Source organism: Pelobates fuscus, chromosome 10 (genome assembly GCF_036172605.1).
Source record: "Pelobates fuscus isolate aPelFus1 chromosome 10, aPelFus1.pri, whole genome shotgun sequence".
NCBI lineage: Eukaryota > Metazoa > Chordata > Amphibia > Anura > Pelobatidae > Pelobates > Pelobates fuscus.
The window spans coordinates 70,940,165-70,955,814 of NC_086326.1; the positions used below are offsets into that span (position 1 = coordinate 70,940,165).

Below are 15,650 nucleotides of genomic sequence, written 5' to 3' on the forward strand. Positions count from 1 at the left end.
AATTTCAGAGCGCCATAAACAGTATAGCCTGCTGTAGTGTTTGTGGCTCCAGTAGTGCCATCCAGACTGAGTAATTCAACCATTCAAACTGCAAGGAGCTGCCAGTTAGCTCCACAGCAGGGCCACATTCATTGGCACAAGTGGGCACAGCCGGGCTCAACTGAATGGCAGGAGCTTCCAAGATCAGGGGAGGTATCATTCTGTGCCTGGCATGACCTAGCTAAATTCTTGAATGGTTTGAAGATTTACTCTAAAAGAATGCCAGGACATTCCTGACACCATAACCACTGTAGTGGTTATGGTGCTTAAAATGTTTCTGACAGCCTTGCTGTGTTCTCTGCATTCCCACTGCCACCAACGTTTTTTGATCAAGAGCTTTTAGAATGTTGAAGATGAACTGCCAAATTTTAATAAATTACTGTAGGGGGGAAAGAAAATAAGGTCAGGAAAAAAAATAAAAAAAAATCTTTTCTGACATTTGAAAATGTAATCTACATTTTAAAGCACATATATTTGTGTGTTGTATTTTTTTATAGGTGCGGGAGAGGAAGAGCCACAGCTGGATTTCTGACATTTGCTGGTTTAGCTTGCTTATTCACAATGTTTTTAACCGACAATAACCGTAAGTAAACAGAATACTTATTCTGTAAGCACATTTTAAAGTAAATAATAACTATTTTTATTATACGGTAACTGATCATAAAATGCTGTTTTTGAAATGCTATTGTGATGCTTTCCTTTGACTCCTTTTCATCAAAATTCATATACAGGATCTTCTTTTGCACTCGTGAAGCTTCTGTAATTGAGGATTTCTGGATTCCTTAACTATATTAGGGTATATCCACAGTGTTTCTCTTGGGAGTCGAACATTAAGGGGAATTTACAATGTTTACATTATTATGACATATCCAAGCAAACACAAATAATTTGGCCCATTGGAATGCAATTAATCTGATCATGAAGCTGCGTGATGATGTCACACGGTGGGTGGATTCATCCACGTTGAAACCATTTCTATCCTAAGCACTTTATAGCTGAGAAAAAAAATAAAAACACTTTCTCTAAAATAGAGGATATTTTTCAGATTATGTATAAAGGTGCTTTAGTCTTGACATTTTAGTGAAGAAAACCGTATTGTCCCACTGGCTGTACTATGTAGGCAATTTTTTTAAACCATATAAAAATATAATTGTATTAAAGAAAAAAAGTCTGCAGATCCTTTAATGCTGCTGATTTGGAAAAACAAATCCGAACTTCAGTAGATGCATAAAAAAAAAAAAAAACGAGTTGTATTCTGCGCCATTCATTGATTTTATAACTTTATAGCGTGGGAAAAAAATCATAGGTTTAGATTTTTTTGAAAGTGACAAGCTTTATTTTTTATTTTTTTAGCGTATCCACTATTTTGTGCATAAATGGATAAATGTGCCTTTAACCCCTTCATGATGTTAGGGTGCTCCATGCCATCCTACACTGAGTGGGAATAAATGCCTGCTAGGAAGGCATGAAAAGCTCTGCAGATTTGGTGTGAGCGGGGATAAATGCTTGTACCAGGAGCCACAGAGCCCCAGGTATCAATCGGGCTCCTCTTTGTCATCAGTGGCCATTTTTAGTGCTGCAAGCAGCTCTTTAAATAGGCATTTAAATGCTTATGAAAATATGATGGTGTGAACAAGGTTAAATCCCTGCTCACACCAGTAACTCCAGGTATTACTGTATACCCGAGGCTCCTCTCAGTTAGGAGAGGCTATTTTAGTGGTCCCGGTCTGACCAGTAAGCAACTCTGACTTCCAGCACTGCTTAGAGCTCTTTAAATCCATAAAAAAAAATGCAGCTGCAGGTTTCTTCAATGAGAACATCCCTCCCAGCATCTCCCAGCCTGTCTCCAGCTGATCATGAACAGTTCTGGGCTTTGCCAGCTGCTTAGCTCCGACCACAGTGTAAACGACGGGTAATCAAGCTCCAATCATAATTGCAGTGAATGTACGTATGAAAACAACCTTTAAATTGCAATCACAGGTCACCATCTACTGTGTTAAATAGGAAACCCATTTTTGTAATATCAGAATTAATATTCGTAGAGTGTTTCCTTAGGGTTAGGGTTATATTTAGGGGTAAGAGTAGGGTCAGAGCTAGTGTTGAAGTGTGGTTACTGATAGGGTAAGGTAATAGTTAATGCTGTTTTAGGGATAGTGTAGGGTAAGATTAGGGTAGACATGGTTAGAGTTAGTGTAAGCATTAGGTAAGGGGTATGGTTGGTATAACATTAGTGAGTGGGTTGGTGTACGGTTAGCGACTTAGCGTTAACTATCAAAAATTCATTTAGATCCTAAGCAATAGGCATTTAACAATCAAGACTGATATATAAAGCTATTTTGAGTTATTTTTAATTAGTTGCACTGAATGTATAAAAATTATTATAGGCAATTTTTTCTCCATTTTTTACATTTTATTCACACTGTTGTGTTAGGTATACATTTAGCATTTTAAATGGAAGCCCTTTAGGGCCTTAAAAAACAAATCTAATATGCAAGAGAAACCCTTAAATTACAGTGGAACAAACCTATAGCTCAAAATTTTTCTTTGGTTCATAACTTGGACTATTGCCTCTGTCCTTAAAGGGACGCTATAGTCACCAGAACAACTACAGCTTCATGTAGTAGTTCTGGCGTATATAGTCAGTCCCTGCAGGCTTTTTTCCGTAAACACAGTTTTTTCAGAGAAAAGGCAGTGCTTACATTACACTCATAGTTTGTGGTGCAGCCCTACCGTACCTTTGTGTTACCCATCTTTTTTACATTACAGCCTAAGGATACCTCCAGTGGCCACTCCTCAGACGGTGCAAACTGTGCAGCACTGACTATTAGTGCCTCAGCGTGGAGGCACTGAACTTTCCTCATTGAGATGCATTGATTCAGTGCATCTTTTTAAGGAGACACTAATTGGCCAGGGTGACGTTTGGCACTGGCCTACCTTCTTGGATGAGATCTCAGAAAATCCAATGCTTTCCTATGGGAAAGCACTGTGATTGGCTGAGATCATTACTTCTGATGATGTCAGCTGAGGATGACGATCAGGGGCAGAGCCATCACCAGCAGACTGAAATAAAGATAAGATTTTACTATATTTATGAGGTTATAGGAGCTAGATAGTGTTTTTAACACTATAGGGTCAGGAATATATGTTCGTGTTCCTGACCCTATTGTGTTCCTTTAAAATGTTAAACTAAAATAAATGTGTTTAGAAATCAGACTGTGTAAATGTTGCACATTGCTCTTATTCTAAATTACATTTTACTTGCAATTCATCAGACCGCACTGCCCCTGGTCACACCCCCACCCTCACCCCTAAAATTAAAGTGTCCCTCTTTGTCTATTTGAAATGCTGGGCATTATTATCTTTATCACAAACATTCTGTTGGGTTCATTGATTGCAACTTTGACTTACAAATGTACCTTGTACCCCTGTAATGAAAATTGAAGGCTCTGATGTATTGCTTCATCTAGATTCATAAAGTTCAGACTCCTTAATGTATACCATACAAGTGCAAAAGTAGAAATAAAACCGTTAGTATGGTTAGTGCAATAAATTGTGCTGTTATTTGTATACCTAGCTGGTGAGTTTATTTTAAAGCAATTTTAAAGAAACAAGAAATAATTCTAAAAAAGACTTTAAAAAAATATGGAAAACTAGCTACATGCATATCCCATTATAATTTTAGGGTAAATTCCCTCTTGTTTTTAAAATTGCATTTCGGTGGTACAATTGCTGTTGCCCTGAGGGGGGGAAGGAAGGGAAATGGGTACTTTTCGCTTTCCTTTTTTCACCCTTTTTTTTTTTTCTCGGTCTTCTTTCTATTGTGTTTGTTCTCGTGTTAATTTTCTTTTTCTGAAACCTTATCACCCCTGTGTAAAGAAAACATTGTGGAAGGTTGATGTATGTTTATTCTGATGTGTTCTGCAATGCACTTACGCATAAAGTAATTTTGTTTTATTGTGGTCTACGCCTGTTATTTCCATAGCTCTTGCGAATAAATAAAGAATTGAAAAAAAGAGGGAAAATTTGCATTAAATCCTAGGTATTGTTACTCCAATAACCATAAGCTTTATATATGCTTTGCCAGGTTTGAATGAAACACTTCGAACAAATGAAGTACATCAGCTTGCTGATGTGTTTTATGTATAAAGAGTGTTCTCTTTCTTGTTTTTTGTCTTTTCTTTTGTTTTATAAAAATGCAGATTTCAATAGAAATTTTAGACCATTGCTTTATTGTTATATTCTTATGAATTAGAAAAAAAAATGCAAAGATCTTTGAGAAAATGCCTCTATTGGGCAGGCAGAGGCATATTACGTCCTTAGTCGGCTAATTAGCCAGTGTTCTGCTCTCAGTAGTTACACAAAAATCAAGGTAGGGACTGCTCTGTCTTATGCATAACTCAAGAACAAATTAGCCGTTTTAAAGACATTCCAAGGCAACAATTAGGTAGTCTTTGATAAAGATTGTATTTTTATTAAAAAATCAATAGTGACAGGTCACGGTTTCATTCTTGTGAATATTTGTTATATAGTTGTCATCTGCCATTATGTAATGAAAATAGACTAGTTCGATAATTAATCTAGTGGTTCTTCACTTTAAACCATTTTATCGAGTTAGATATTATTATGCAGAGGTCAGTCTGATGTGCTCAGTTATGCAAGCATGCTTTCCTTATGTTACTAGGTGTCATGTGGATCAATATGAATGAGCTATAATCAATCTAACTTTGCTTAATTAGCAGCTGGGAAAGAAAATGTGTTAATGTCAATGAAAGTGAGTAAATGTTCAGTACCAGACATACAAATGTTCATTATATCAGATTGTGCATTAAACATAAAATTTTCCCTGTAAATGGCACACAGTTAAAGTAAGAACGCTAGAGCAAATAACTAAGCAACTTATTTTGTTTTGTTTTTTTTGGGCTAGAGGAGCTTTTTAAATACATAAATATACATTTGATAAAAAAGCAGTATTAAATGTCTTATTGTTGCATACCATGGTTGCTATAACTGGCCTTAAAAGGATATTCTCAGCAGCAAAACAACTTTAGCTTAATGATGCCGTTTAGATTATTCAGGAGTAAAATCACTTTTGTTTCTGTTTATGCATTCCTAGCCACATCTTCCCTGGCTGTAACTTGCACAGTTTACATGAAAAAAGGTTTCATGAAAGATGTAACCGACTGGTTACCTCCGCTAATTCCTTCACTCAACCACTCTGGAACCATTAAAACAAGCAGACATCCATTCCCCCAGTAACCAGACGAAGCATAGTTCTGGGAGTCAACTGATGTATTTCAGACCACACATGGCTTTTATGCACAAACCCCTACATGGGGTCTCTAACACAAGAATGCAGGGTTTTCATTCCCAGGATCATCTGTGCCTGAGAGAAAAGTGGGTGAGAAAAACCTATAATTTAATTATTTCAGGGTGCGAATGCTCCCCTGTCTGGTAGTTCATATCTCCTGAACGTCGTTCTCATAGTTGGTTGGGAAGTAGAATGGGCAGCGGTCTAAGTTTTACCGGGATTTTCTAGTATATAAAACTTCTTTCTCACAGATATTCTTCCAGTACTGTTCAGTCTCAGCTCTGGGTGGGTCTTGCGAGGAGATGTGGTGGATACCCTGTATCTGTGCATACACCTTGTATGGTTATTTGGTAAAGAGGGCATTGATTCTCTTAGCTTCTGCTTCTCTGGTGTATCTGCTCAGTCTGGTTGCCAGTGCTGTCAGTCTTTGCTTAGCTGTTTCCAGCGCCTCTGGTATGGGCATATTCCATATGTATATGTGTATGCACAGCTACAGGGTAACCACAACATCTTCGGAGACTGATCAGTACTGGAAGAATATCTGGGAGAAAGAAGCATCTCATAACACCAAGGCCCAGTGGCTACTAGACCTGAAAGCAGACCACTGCATGCTGCCAGAACAGGAACCAGACACCATCACAGTCGAAGATATCCAACAGAGAACAGCACACATAAAGAACTGATCAGCCCCAGGACCTGACATGATCCACAACTACAGGATAAAGAAGTTAACAGTGCTGCATGAACGCCTAGCAGCACAAATTAACCAGCTACTAGCAACAGGCTCCCACCCTGACTGGCTAACACAAGGCAGAACATTACTGGTCATGAAGGACCCTCACAAGGAAACAACACCATCCAACTACAGACCAATAACCTGCCTCCCCACAACCTGGGTACTCCTTTCAGACATCGTAGCCTCCAAGATCCAAGGGCATAGGAGTCAATATATGAACAATACTTAGAAGGGGATTGAAAACAACACCAGAGGATCAAAACACAAACTACTGGTAGACCAAGCAGTCATAATGTATTCGAAGACCAGACAGACCAATCTATGCATGGCCTGGATTGACTACAAGAAAGCCTATGACACAATGCCACACACATGGATACTGAAATGCCTGGCTCTCTACAAGGTCAGCAAGACAATACGAGCCTTCATCAAGAACTCGATGGGCAAGTGGAAAACAACTCTAGAAGCCAATTCCAGGGCAATAACTCAAGTGAACTTATACCAAGGTGGTGCACTATCCCCAATGCTGTTCTGCATAGGCCTCAACCCTCTTAGCCAGATCATCAAGAAGAGTGGATACGGATACAGGTTCAAGAGTGGAGCTACCATCAGCCACCTACTCTACATGGACGACATCAAGCTGTATGCCAAGGATGAGTGAGACACCAACTCACTGATCCACCTAACTAAGATATACAGCAACGGCATCGGAATGTCATTTGGACTAGAGAAGTGTGGGCAGATGATAGGAAAAAGAGGGAAGATGATCAGGACAGGAGTTGAAGTTCCAGAAGGGCAAATAGAAGATGTAGGGAACAGCTATAAGTACCTGGGGGTATCACAAATGCATGGCAACCACGAGGAAGAGGCAAGGTGGAAAGCAACATGCAAGTACCTCCAAAGACAAATAGAAGATGTAGGGAACAGCTATAAGTACCTGGGGGTATCACAAATGCATGGCAACCATGAGGAAGAGGCAAGGTGGAAAGCAACATCCAAGTACCTCCAAAGAGTCAGACAGGTCCTGAAGTCCTAGCTCAATGGCAAGAACAAGATCCAAGCCATCAACACATGTGCCCTACCTGTCATCAGGTACCCAGCTGGGAAAATAACCTGGCCAAGAGAAGAACTGGTCACCATGGATGTCAAGACCAAGAAACTACTCACCATGAATGGAGGATTCCACCCGAAATCCAGCATCCAGAGTCTGTACACCTGCCGGAAGGAAGGAGGTCTGGGACTGATGAGTGTCAAGGCCACAGTCCTAAATGAAACACAGAGCATCCACAAATACATCACAAAGTTGTCCTCTACACACTACAGCCTCTATCCTGTCACGCACACTACAGCAAAATCCACTTCATCTACACGCTACACCTTACAAAAAGATTTTCCCCACAACTCAATCCCACAGTCAGTGTCCTGCTACACACGCACCTCAAGCAGCTTACCTACAAACATGCAACACCACAAATAACAACCCCACAAACAGAAAACACCACAGGCAGTTTACCCCTTGTACAGTACTGCTAACTGTTTCATCACACAGGCATGCAGCACTACAATCTGCAATAACATGCAATAACAGATGGAGCAAGCATGCAATAACAGATGGAGTGTCCCTCCACATTTGCGTTCTCATAGACATGCAACACCACAGCAGTGTTCGAACAAACACCCAATACTACAAGCAGCCTACACACAACACTACAGGCAGAATTGGCCCCCCTAAATATGTACACCACAAACGGCTCAAACAACACACCTTTCCACCCTGTGTCTCTTGTCCTCTAGGGACCCATTTATGAAGACACATAGAAACATAGATAGAAACATAGAATGTGACGGCAGATAAGAACCATTCGGCCCATCTAGTCTGCCCAATTTTCTAAATACTTTCATTAGTCCCTGGCCTTATCTTATAGTTAGGATAGCCTTATGCCTATCCCACGCATGCTTAATCTCCTTTACTCCTTTACAGAGACAAGAAACCAGACAAGAGCAAGTGTTTCATTATTTTTTTCTTGCATTGTGATAGACACAGGGCATATTTACCAGGGCTTTATGCATTAGCTAGAGGTGCACTGAATTGAGAATGTAGCCAAACTAGTAAAATAGCAAGGGAATTGTAAAATCTAGGCTAGAATATTCAAAATGGAAACATTTTCCGTTCAATTATTTTCCAAGTCAGCTTCCTTGGCCTAGATATTCCAACAATTCACGTCACCTCACTTTCTAGTGAATAGACCCTTTTAGTAGACTAACCTAATCATATAGAGCAGGTATTTTGGTATTAAAGTAAATGGGTCTCAAGACATTATTATTAATATAAAAAATCCTTGACAATGCACCAGCAATCTGTTTGGGTTATGAAATGGTTTTGGTCCGTGGAGGGAAGGAGGGACAGGGACACAAATAAGGGACTTGCCCTCCGGGTGCCTCATGAACTTGCTACACCCCTATTTCCTTCATAACATCTAGAATTCTCTTTATGTTTTATGCTTTAACAGATAGTATATTAAATTAAGCATATTATTATTATGTGTTTAAAAAAGCATTATGTAAATATCCTCTGTGTTTACACCAAATCTCAAGCTGCATCTTCCCATTCCTATGGCTGCACATATGTTATAATAATGCATATATTTAGCCTCCTGCTACTTGTGTTAATGCTATCTGTGAATAAGAGACACTTTTTTTTGTTTTGCACATATGTGCGAAAAACTCATGGCATCTGGCATCCGTGAAAAAGATATACACAAAGATTATGAATATTTCATCCATAGGATATCTGACTGCAGTTTAGTTGTCTGTGTTCGTAAAATACAGAAAGTTGACAAATTATTGCATGACCTTATTTCTTGCTAGGAGCATCACAATGCATATGGATACATTTATACTACTTGAACATATGAGAGGTTCAGAAGTGTAACAGTAGACCCATTTCTAGAACTGCATCTTCAACAGGTTTGAGATTAGCTTGGGAATAATATTATGTAGATTTCTACTGCTTCTGTACCAAAAGTAAAATCATTTATAGCTTGAGTCTTGAATTTTACTGCTAATTGAGTGGCGATTTGTTAAACTGTATATCTTCACCCATTGTTTTTCAGATAAATGTTATTCCAAATCTCTATCCCATATTTAAGTGTGTTAATAATCTAAGGTTTATGAAGAGGGATTGATAGTTTGTTCTATTGCAAGGCATAATTTGACATTTTTATTTTTTTGTTTGAGGTACAATGTAGTAAAAAGTCCACAAATTGTCTATTATTCTCTTTTAACTATTTTATCCGGATGCTTTAAATTAATCATTATGGTCAGGTTTCTATCACTAATGAATTCTTAAAAGATTATAAAGGAAAGTTGCAAACTATATAACAAAAGGTTGTACTATTTACTTTTATTTTACAAACTTTTTCTATAAAATAATTTTTTTATTTGTTATGTAGCTTTTTTTTTTGTTTGCTTTTCAGTTTGTATATCTGTCTGTCTGTAAAAAAAAATCATAAAATCCACAGTCTACCCAACACATTATTTTCGTTATTGATCGTCTACCCATTATGTATAATTTTGTTGTTATACCCTTTATTTGGCGCTTCAAACACTATCAAACTTGATATTGCTACAATGAAATAATTAGGGTGTGTTACACAGTGTTATCACACAATAGCTAATGATCAAATATGTAATTTGCATGATACGTCTCAGTTAAAGTGCTTTCTTTTTGGTTATTATGGTTATATACTTTCAGAACATTTCAAAGCAGCTATTCACTAAGTGAAAAAGCATAAAAAGAGGAGGGGGGTGCTATATATATATAAAACCACAGTGTTATACTTATATCTGTACACAGATGGTCCTGTCAAAGATCTGCCGGATCGATCTAAAAACAAATTATGTACATAGCATAATACTGTATAACACAAATGGTGAATGAATATGGTCTGGTATTGGGTCACTCACGATCTCCAAAGCCTATTATAGCAGGCTTAGACTGTAACAGCTCTTCATAAGATCATGCAGACTATGATTTTCAAGATGTTCCACTTTTCTGATTTCTCCCCGATCACATCAAAAAGCTCCAATAGCCAAATGGATACGATTAAAGGAATTTATTCAATAAAATAACAAATTCACAAAGTGATAAAAAAGTATAAAAGTACAGGGCACAACGCGTTTCGACTCTAGGTCTTCTTCCAAGGTGCATATGGTCCGGACAGTTTCAAACTCTTTAAATAAGTCCGGTGTTGCCGGTTTTCCCGGGCAAATTTTCAATTCACTTCCGTGTTGTGACGTCACTTCCGGGTTCCTCCGACGTGACTTACGTCGGTGACGTCATCGCGGATAAGTTCGTATTCAGTCCTTGACCCGGATGCTGCTTTACTTTGACGCCATCTTTAAAGGTGGCAACTTATTTTATAAAGTCCACTCTTCGGTAGGGGAATTAGAGCCATTAAGAATAGTTAATCCACATCTTACTGTGCAAATATACAAATCAGATTATGATTAACAAAATACACTTTTAGTTCTAAAGGTAGTATCTATTTATTCTACAGCATAAGTAGAGAACACAGGTGTGGAAACGGTTTTGTCCAAAAGATCCTAATAGGTAAAAAACATATATGCGTATATATAGAAATTTTTTTTTTTTTTTTTTATATAAAATTTTGAATAAAAAATATATTTTTGAATAATAAAAGAATTTTTGAATAATACAAAAAATTGTTTTATAAAAATACAAAGGGAAAGAGTAGTCCAAAAGGGCAAACTTATATATAGAGGCTGGAAGGGCTGATCTTCTAAATAAGGGCTGCCATCTCGAAGTCCACGTTGAGTCCGCCCGGAGTTAATGTCTCCAGGTCAAAAATCTATCTCATTTCGCTACGACTCAACGTGGACTCGATTTGGCCTCCCCTCCAATGGGATTTAATGGACTGGATCCCATAGAAATTAAGCCCTGCCGGATTCCCACCATGGACATTCAAAAAATGTGAGGAAACACTGTGTTTTAAAAAACCTCTCCTTATGTTGTAGATGTGCTCACGTATCCTTATTTTTAAATTCCTTGCTGTTTTCCCCACATATTGGAGTCCACAAGGACACGTGAGCAAATACACTACATTTTTAGTGTGACAAGTGATAAAGGAGTTGATTTTGAAATTAACAGAGCCAATCCTTGATTTAAAAACTTCTATTCTTTTGGGTTTCTTTCCAATATTTTTACAGCCCATACATTCCCCACAATAATGGAAACCTTTCTGTAGGGCTTTATGCGAAGTTAAGAAATTCTCTTTAGGTTTCAATAATTCTAAATGACTCGAAGTTAATTTCTGCTTTAGATTACAGGCTCCTCTAAAAATTAATTTGGGTCTCTCATTGAGGTAGGGTAGAATTTCCTCATCCTGTTGCAGGATGTGCCAATGTTTGTTGAAAATTCTTTTTAATTTCCCGTGGTCTTGATTATAATTGCATATGATGGGTATTTTATCATCCTTCTTGTCTAGTGCTGTTTTGGATTTATATTCTAATAAGGTGTCTCTTTCCATATCTCTAACTTGTTTTATCTCCTGATCCAGAAGACTGTCACAGTATCCCCTACTTACAAACTGTTTTTTTAAAATTTGGGTTTGAGAGTCAAAATTTCCTATTTCTGTACAGTTTCGCCTCATGCGTAGAAACTGGCCTCTTGGTATATTGTCTAGCCATGGGCGAAAATGACAGCTCTCTTTATGAATATATCCATTAACGTCTACTGGTTTGAAGAAGGTGCAGGTTTCTATGGTGTCATTTTTAACAAAAATCTCCAAATCCAGAAAATTAATTTTTTGTTGACTATATTCTTGGGTCAGCTTTATATTCCACTCATTTGAATTAAGAAAATTAAAAAATTCCAAAAAGGTAGAGTAGCCTCCTCTCCAAATAATAAAAATATAAGATGTGGATTAACTATTCTTAATGGCTCTAATTCCCCTACCGAAGAGTGGACTTTATAAAATAAGTTGCCACCTTTAAAGATGGCGTCAAAGTAAAGCAGCATCCGGGTCAAGGACTGAATACGAACTTATCCGCGATGACGTCACCGACGTAAGTCACGTCGGAGGAACCCGGAAGTGACGTCACAACACGGAAGTGAATTGAAAATTTGCCCGGGAAAACCGGCAACACCAGACTTATTTAAAGAGTTTGAAACTGTCCGGACCATATGCACCTTGGAAGAAGACCTAGAGTCGAAACGCGTTGTGCCCTGTACTTTTATACTTTTTTATCACTTTGTGAATTTGTTATTTTATTGAATAAATCCCTTTAATCGTATCCATTTGGCTATTGGAGCTTTTTGATGTGATCGGGGAGAAATCAGAAAAGTGGAACATCTTGAAAATCATAGTCTGCATGATCTTATGAAGAGCTGTTACAGTCTAAGCCTGCAATAATAGGCTTTGGAGATCGTGAGTGACCCAATACCAGACCATATTCATTCACCATTTGTGTTATACAGTATTATGCTATGTACATAATTTATTTTTAGATCGATCCGGCAGATCTTTGACAGGACCATCTGTGTACAGATATAAGTATAACACTGTGGTTTTATATATATAGCACCCCCCTCCTCTTTTTATCCTTTTTCACTATTTGTATTTGTATAGTGCCTTTGGGTGATTTGTTTGGCACTTGGGGGTTGTTGCTGTTCCCATTATTTTCTAATAGCGCCAATCCACCCATATATTTCTCTAACCAGAAATAATATTTGTATTTAGCTATTCACTAAGGCCCACTGCAAAGCATCTCGGGGGCATGTCCTAATGGACTCTGCTCCTGGACTGCTATGTCAAATTCTTATTTCATCCTTTATGTGTTATACTACCGTCTTTCCCCGAAAGCAAGACTGGGTCTTATATTAATTTTCCCTCTGAAAAACGCAGTAGGGCTTATTTGCGGGGGATGTCTTATTTCAGGGGGAAACGGTAGTAAGCATGCCCCCGCACATACACCAGTTCACTAGGGCATGTAATCCCACACATCTATGTGAGGGAAAACTTCCCCGAACATAGATTATCTCACTTGTGAATAGAATACCGCAAATCTATGTTCAGGGAAAAGATTAGCGAACTAGCAACTAGGGCTTATTTTCGGGGTAGGACTTATATTACGAGCATCTGCCGAAAATATGCTAGGGCTTATTTTCGGGGGAAGTTTAGGGAAACGGAGTACTCCTATTCCATTTTTGTTTACCTTTGATTCTTTCTCTAGTAGATTTAACCATGATTTGTAATGAACCATTTGTGCAAATAACAGCATCATCTAAACCACTTCTGATGTAAAAACAGTTTTTGCCTTGGAATAGATGATACGCCTAAGGAAGTTTCTTCCAAGACGAAACATGTAGTGATTTCTATTCATTCTTTCTTGAATCTGATCGGAGGCAGATCCAGAGTTGTCCACTGGAACTTACTGGCTGGCCCAAATGATTTCATAAAGCATAACTGGAAAACTAAAACACATTGGATTTTTAACCACTTGACAACTTTTGCGACTTCCATGCTGTCCTCCACTGAGGACGCTGTTAGGACGCCATGGGGCATTCTAAAAATGTTGTGTGAGCTGGGTCAAATGCCAGTTCACACCAAAAAGACCTAGGTATCAATTGATATCTGGGGCTCTCCACTATCACCTGGGGCCATATTAAGGGGTCCCAGACTTACCGATAAGCTGTATGCAGCACTCAAAGTGAGCACTGCATAAAGTCCTTTAAATGTCATCTGAATCCCTGTAGCTGAGTGATTGGGCTCAGCAGTGGTGATTCTGAGCCTACCCACTGAGAGAGGGTGAACTCCCAGAGTCTGAAAATACATTGGTGAGGTCTTCCATCATGCTGCCCTGTCAATTGTAATTGTGCCAGCTGCCCAGCATTGATCATAGTGTGATTGGCAAGGACAGCATTCTGGAATGTATCATGAGAGGGAGATCTCACTCTCATGCTGCAAACAGCCAGCAGATGATGATCTCAGACCATTCTGTAATATATTGGAAGGGAATCCATCTGGGTTAGTTTTAGTGTAAGGTAAGGGTTAATGCTGTTTTACGGTTTGAGGCATTTAACAATCATCACAAACCTGTAAATTAATTTTGAGTTCTTTTTCTTTAGTTGCATTTGACGTGTAAAAATACTTATAAGGAAAAATGTGAAAAAAAGTTGATGTTTTTTTCTCAACTTTCTTCACATTTTTAACATTTTATTCACAGTTAATGTTGTAGTAGGTAAGTATATATATATATATATATATATTTATTTATTTTTTCCCTAAAATTGGAGCTCTGTTCACAACAAATTCTGTTTTAAAAAACATTGGTTCAGTCCAGTCAAGTCCAGTCTATGATCATATTACCATATATGCGTCTGGGCCACCAACTAATCTTCTTTAGTCCAACTGATAAAAATAATCATTGTGATGCTGAATGAAATTGACTACCTAATGCTCAAACCTGTACATACCATTAATTTGCCCAGGCTAACTACCTATTATGCACAGCTCAAGTTCCCGTATAAACCTATAAGCCCTAGCATACTTATCCACAACTAGATCATTGGTCAAACAGCATTCACTTGGAAAGTCCTGCAATTGAGGAATTACTTACCATAAAATATACAGTCTTACATTTATTTTAAATCACTGAAAATGTCTGCCTCTCTAACTATCTTACTTGCAGGTGTAACTATAATAATCCTTAATTATTTGATTTGTATATATGTACCTTGTGCCTGGATTAGTCATGCTCTGCCGGAGATGCTTGGAAATGAGTGAGATCTCAATACCTTATTTTCTAGTAAACCACTTTCTATACGAATAAAAACAGTTTTTTGTTGTCTGTTTTCTTATGCTACTGTGCTATGCATACCTTCCAACTGTGAGAATGGCAATGAGAGGTGCAGCGGATATAACAATGTTTAGCAAATGCTGATAACCTGCTGTATATGTGATCAGATCACTGTGATAGCATTGCAACAAAAAGAGTGTATATGAGGATTCTGAGAAAGGGCAAACGCTTAAAAAATCCTCAGTATATTGCCCTTTGGTTATTCCCAACTCTCGTTTCGAAAATGTTTGTGCCCACTTGTGCCTTTACAGAGAGAATCCATATTATTTGCAAATTAGACTGATCCCGCCTATAAGGTCAGTACAGATCTGAAATGCAGGCAAGTTCCTTCTGCGCGAGAGATACAGCAACCGTGGACGATTGTTTTGCATTCTATGGGTCTCATCAACAAGGTGTAGCTGCTAACCCTCTAAGCATAGGAAGTCTGATTTACCTTCTTAACATGGGGAGAGGCTACATAAATGCACTGCAACAAAAACAGGGAATATGACAACACTGAGAACGGTCAAAAGCTTTGAAAAACCTCAATAACTTGCCCTTTGGTTAGTCCCCACTCATGTCTCATGATATCATGTTTGTGCAGCTTCTATTAAAGTACCACTCTAAACACCATAATAACATAACCTCAATGAAGTTGCGATTGTGCCAGGAGGTCCTGGTGCCATCTCACTTTAAATGGTTAAACTG

The 15,650-nt window shown here is 38.2% G+C and overlaps 1 protein-coding gene across 1 annotated transcript in view; it reads left to right on the forward strand.

Moving 5' to 3' along the window:
* Positions 1-15,650, forward strand: part of LOC134575308 (solute carrier family 22 member 15-like) — a 229,344-nt gene that overhangs the window by 99,332 nt on the left and 114,362 nt on the right. The window contains exon 8 of the mRNA XM_063434584.1: positions 537-622. Within this exon, the coding sequence (XP_063290654.1) occupies positions 537-622 (86 nt within the window). The remainder of the gene's footprint in view (positions 1-536; positions 623-15,650) is intronic.